Source organism: Carcharhinus amblyrhynchos, unplaced genomic scaffold (genome assembly GCF_965287045.1).
Source record: "Carcharhinus amblyrhynchos unplaced genomic scaffold, sCarAmb.v2.hapA chromosome_289, whole genome shotgun sequence".
In the NCBI taxonomy this organism is placed as follows: domain Eukaryota; kingdom Metazoa; phylum Chordata; class Chondrichthyes; order Carcharhiniformes; family Carcharhinidae; genus Carcharhinus; species Carcharhinus amblyrhynchos.
Window position 1 is genome coordinate 37,468 of NW_027650029.1, and position 5,033 is coordinate 42,500.

Here is a 5,033-nt window from a genome sequence, read left to right on the forward strand (position 1 = left end):
TCAACCGCCTCGCTGGGTCTCGGATGGGTAAGAGAATTCTCCTGGATCAATTTGCTGGGGTACAGAGGGATCCGGGCATCGCTGTGGGGCGGAGGGATCCGGACGTCGCTGCGGGGCAGAGGGATCCGGGCGTCGCTGCGGGGCGGAGGGATCCGGGCGTCGCTGCGGGGCGGAGGGATCCGGGTGTCGCTGTGGGGCAGAGGGATCCGGGCGTCGCTGTGGGGCAGAGGGATCCGGGTGTCGCTGCGGGGCGGAGGGATCCGGACGTCGCTGCGGGGCGGAGGGATCCGGGCATCGCTGCGGTGCGGAGGGATCCGGGCGTCGCTGCGGGGCGGAGGGATCCGGGCATCGCTGCGGGGCGGAGGGATCCGGGCATCGCTGCGGGGCGGAGGGATCCGGACGTCGCTGCGGGGCGGAGGGATCCGGGCATCGCTGCGGGGCGGAGGGATCCGGACGTCGCTGCGGGGCGGAGGGATCCGGGCGTCGCTGCGGTGCGGAGGGATCCGGGTGTCGCTGCGGGGCAGAGGGATCCGGGCATCGCTGCGGTGCGGAGGGATCCGGACGTCGCTGCGGGGCGGAGGGATCCGGGCATCGCTGCGGTGCGGAGGGATCCGGGTGTCGCTCCGGGGCAGAGGGATCCGGGCGTCGCTGCGGGGCAGAGGGATCCGGGCGTCGCTGCGGGGCAGAGGGATCCGGGCGTCGCTGCTGTGCGGAGGGATCCGGGCGTCGCTGCTGTGCGGCGGGATCCGGGCGTCGTTGCGGGGCGGAGGGATCCGGGCGTCGTTGCGGGGCGGAGGAATCTGGGCGTCGCTGCAGGGCGGAGGGATCCGGGCGTCGCTGCGGGGCAGAGGGATCCGGGTGTCGCTGTGGGGCAGAGGGATCCGGGCGTCGCTGTGGGGCAGAGGGATCCGGGTGTCGCTGCGGGGCGGAGTGATCCGGGCGTCGCTGCTGGGGGGAGGGATCCGGGCGTCGCTGCGGGGCGGAGGGATCCGGGCGTCGCTGCGGGGGGGAGGGATCCGGGCATCGCTGCGGGGCGGAGGGATCCGGGCGTCGCTGCGCGGCGGAGGGATCCGGGCGTCGCTGCCGGGGGGAGGGATCCAGGCGTCACTGCGGGGGGGAGGGATCTGCGCTTCCTGGATATAAAACACAGGAAGTTATTCCTATGATACAGCAAGTGGAACTTTTCCCTTTATCCCGAGTATAAAATTTGGGAAGTCTTCCCACAAATGTACGGGGCACTGGGGAGACCGGACACGTCGTACTGGGCCCCCCGCCAGGAAATCTGATTTGATTTATTATTTATACCGTTCATAGAGTACAGAGGAGAGAAGGAAAAGGATTTGATTTATTATTGTCCCGTGTATAGGGATACAGTGAAAAGTATTGTTTCTCGGGCGCTGTACAGACAAAGCATACCGTTCATAGAGAAGGAAAGGAGAGGGTGCAGAATGTAGTGTTACAGTCACAGCGAGGGTGTAGAGAAAGATCAGCTTAATGCGAGGTGGGTCCATTCAAAAGTCTGACAGCAGCAGGGAAGAAGCTGTTCTTGAGTCGGTCGGTACGGGACTTCAGACTTTTGTATGTTTTTCCCAACGGAAGAAGGTGGAAGAGAGAATGTCCGGGGTGTGAGTGGGGGGTCCTTAATTATACCGGCTGCTTTTCCCCGAGGCAGCGGGAAGTGTAGACGGAGTCAGTGGATGGGAGGCTGGTTTGGGTGATGGGATTGGGGCTACATTCACCACCCTTTTGTAGTTCCTTGCAGTCTTGGGCAGAGCAGGATCCCAGACCGAGCTGTGATACATCCGGAAAGGATGCTTTCTGTGGGGCATCTGTAAAAGTTGGTGAGAGTCATAGCGGACATGCCAAATTTCCTTCGTCTTCTGAGAAAGTAGAGGTGGGGCTTTCTTAACTATAGTGTCAGCGTCGGTGGGGGACCAGGACAGGTTGTTGGAAATCTGGACTCCTAAAAACCTGAAGCTCTCTCGACCTTTCGTACTTGGTCCCCGTTGACGTAGACGGGGCATGTTCTCCTTTACGCTTCCTGAAGTTGTATTCTTGTGGGTAGGACCATCGATCTTTTGGATAAACCCATTTGTTTCACTGATGTTCTTTAGGGAAGGTAATTTTCTGTCCTTATCCAGCCTACACGTGACTCTGGAGTCACACAGTGACACCATACCTGCTTCAGAAGCCAAGGGCAATTGGGTTGAGCAGAATGCAGGCTTTTTGCCAGTGACACTCGTCTGATCTCCGAATAAAAGACAAACCTTTTCTCTCTCCAAAGGTTTCTCGCTGGGACACACCGTTCAGTCTCACACCAAAGGCATCTGGATGTGGTGTTTGGCTCATCCGCAGAAGACAGATCAGCACCTTCTCCTGTTGGACTGTGAAGGCATTGGAGATCCGGAAAAGGTGAGACTCACACTTCTCACCCATCCCCGCTCTTTCGTTCCCTTCAAAAAATGGCTCCCCCGCCTTTCAATTTCCATTCCCTGACCCCGCCTCGATTCCCAGACCAAAGAATGAAACCATTTAAAAAAACGCTTGCTATTTCGCTCTGTTATAAGCCTCTGCTACGAGATTAGGGCTGCATGGTTGATTTCACAACCACCCGTTATCACAGCAGGGTGTCTGACATTTCACAGACAGGCTTCCATCTGCAAAGAAAGAGTGCAGAAAAGATTCATTAGGATGCTACTGGGACTTGATGGTTTGAGATATAAGGAGAGGCTGGATTGACTGGGACTTTTTTCTCTGGAGCGTAGAGGGGTGAGCTTATAGAGGTCTATAAAATAATGAGGGGCACAGATCAGCGAGATAGTCAATATCTTTTCCCCAAAGGTAGGGGAGTCTAAAACTAGAGGGCAGAGGTTTAAGGTGAGAGGGGAGATATACAGAAGGGTCCAGAGGGGCAATTTTTTCACCCAGAGGGTGGTGAGTGTCTGGAACGAGCTGCCAGAGGCAGTAGTAGAGGCGGGGACAATTTTGTCTTTTAAAAAGACAGTTACAAGGGTACGATGGGTATAGAGGGATATGGGCCAAACGCGGGCACTTGAGATTAATTTAGGGGTTAAAAAAAAGGGGCGGCATGGACAAGTTGGGCCGAATGGCCTGTTTCCCTGCTGTAAACCTCTGTGAGTGAGTTTTTAAGAAGTTGGCACCTCCCAGCAGGGAATCGAACCGGGGTCCCTGGCGCTGTGAGGTCGCAGTGTTAACCCACTGTGCCACCCCCTTCAGTATATCATCAATAAAAATATCAGGGAACTAGGAATCTACTGATGACCGATTGTGCCAAAAACCCACCCGGGTTCACTGACGTCCGTTCGGGGGACGGGAATCTGCTGTAGTTACCCTGGTCTGGCCCAGATGTGACCCACGGGTCAACTGCCCTCCACAGGCAACCCCAGGGATAGGCAATAAGTTCCAGTCCAGCCAGACGGTCAGCCAGACAGCCAGAGAACCGGCCAGACAGCCAGGGAACCGGTCAGAGAACCGGCTGGAGAACCGGCCAGACGGAGAACCGGCCAGACGGAGAACCGGCCAGACGGAGAACTGGCCAGACAGCCAGGGAACCGGTCAGAGAACCGGCCAGACGGAGAACCGGCCAGAAAACCGGCCAGACGGAGAACCAGCCAGACGGAGAACCGGCCAGAGAACCGGTCAGATGGAGAACCGGCCAGAGAACCGGTCAGACGGAGAACCGGCCAGACGGAGAACCGGCCAGAGAACCGGTCAGACGGAGAACCGGCCAGACGGAGAACCGGCCAGACGGAGAACGGGCCGGACGGAGAACGGGCCGGACGGAGAACGGGCCGGACGGAGAACGGGCCGGACGGAGAACCGGCCAGACGGAGAACCGGCCAGACGGAGAACCGGCCAGACAGCCAGAGAACCGGCCAGACAGCCAGGGAACCGGCCAGAGAACTGGCCAGACGGAGAACCGGCCAGACGGCCAGGGAACCAGTCAGAGAACCGGCCGGAGAACCGGCCAGAAAACCGGCCAGACAGAGAACCGGCCAGACGGAGAACGGGCCAGACAGAGAACGGGCCAGACAGACGGAGAACCCTCATGTCCCCATGAATGAATCTTAAACAGGAATCTGGGGGCAGCTCTGGGGTAAGTTGGGGGGGTGCGGGCAGGGGGTGGAGGGGAGTCTGGAATCGGCTGACCCCGTGGCCCCCTTCTCACTCCTGTCTCTCTCTCTCTCTGACCCTCAGGGCGACGAACAGAACGATAACTCCATCATGGCTTTAGCCGTCCTCCTCTGCAGCCTGTTTGTCTACAACAGCAAGGGTATTATCCAGCAGACGTCCCTGAGGGACCTCCAGTATCCTTACACCCCGCCCCCCCACCCCCGCTGCCCCCCACCCACACCCGGACCTTCCACGAGGAACACACAGCCGGATAACTTTTCCAGATTTGATTTATTATTGTCACATGTATCGGGATACTGTGAAAAGTATTGTTTCTTCTGCGCTATACAGACAAAGCATACTGTTCATAGAGCACAGAGGGGAGAGGGAAAAGCATTGGGTGCCGAATATACAGTTACAGTCACAAATAGGGCCCAGACATAGATCAGTTTAATATATGGTGGCTCTCTGTACTTTCTACACTGACTGGTGTCTCTCAGTCCTCTCTCTCTCAGGGAGATATGTGTACACCGACTGGTGTCTCTCAGTCCCCTCTCTCTCTCTCGGAGATATCTGTACACTGACTGGTGTCTCTCAGTCCCCTCTCTCTCTCTCAGGGAGGTATCTGTACACTGACTGGTGTCTCTCACTCCTCTCTCTCTCTCAGGGAGATATCTGTACACTGACTGGTGTCTCTCAGTCCTCTCTCTCTCAGGGAGATATCTGTACACCGACTGGTGTCTCTCAGTCCCCTCTCTCTCTCTCGGAGATATCTGTACACTGACTGGTGTCTCTCAGTCCCCTCTCTCTCTCTCAGGGAGATATCTGTACACTGACTGGTGTCTCTCAGTCCCCTCTCTCTCTCAGGGAGATATCTGTGCACTGACTGGTGTCTCTCA

At 57.6% G+C, this 5,033-nt stretch overlaps 1 protein-coding gene across 1 annotated transcript in view; it reads left to right on the top strand.

The window, feature by feature from the left end:
* The first annotated feature begins 4,081 nt into the window (after positions 1-4,081).
* The window catches only part of LOC145339019 (guanylate-binding protein 3-like), an 8,919-nt gene continuing 7,967 nt past the window's right edge, over positions 4,082-5,033 (top strand). Inside the window, exons 1-2 of the mRNA XM_080183445.1 lie at positions 4,082-4,117; positions 4,219-4,328. Of these exons, the coding sequence (XP_080039571.1) occupies positions 4,082-4,117; positions 4,219-4,328 (146 nt within the window). The remainder of the gene's footprint in view (positions 4,118-4,218; positions 4,329-5,033) is intronic.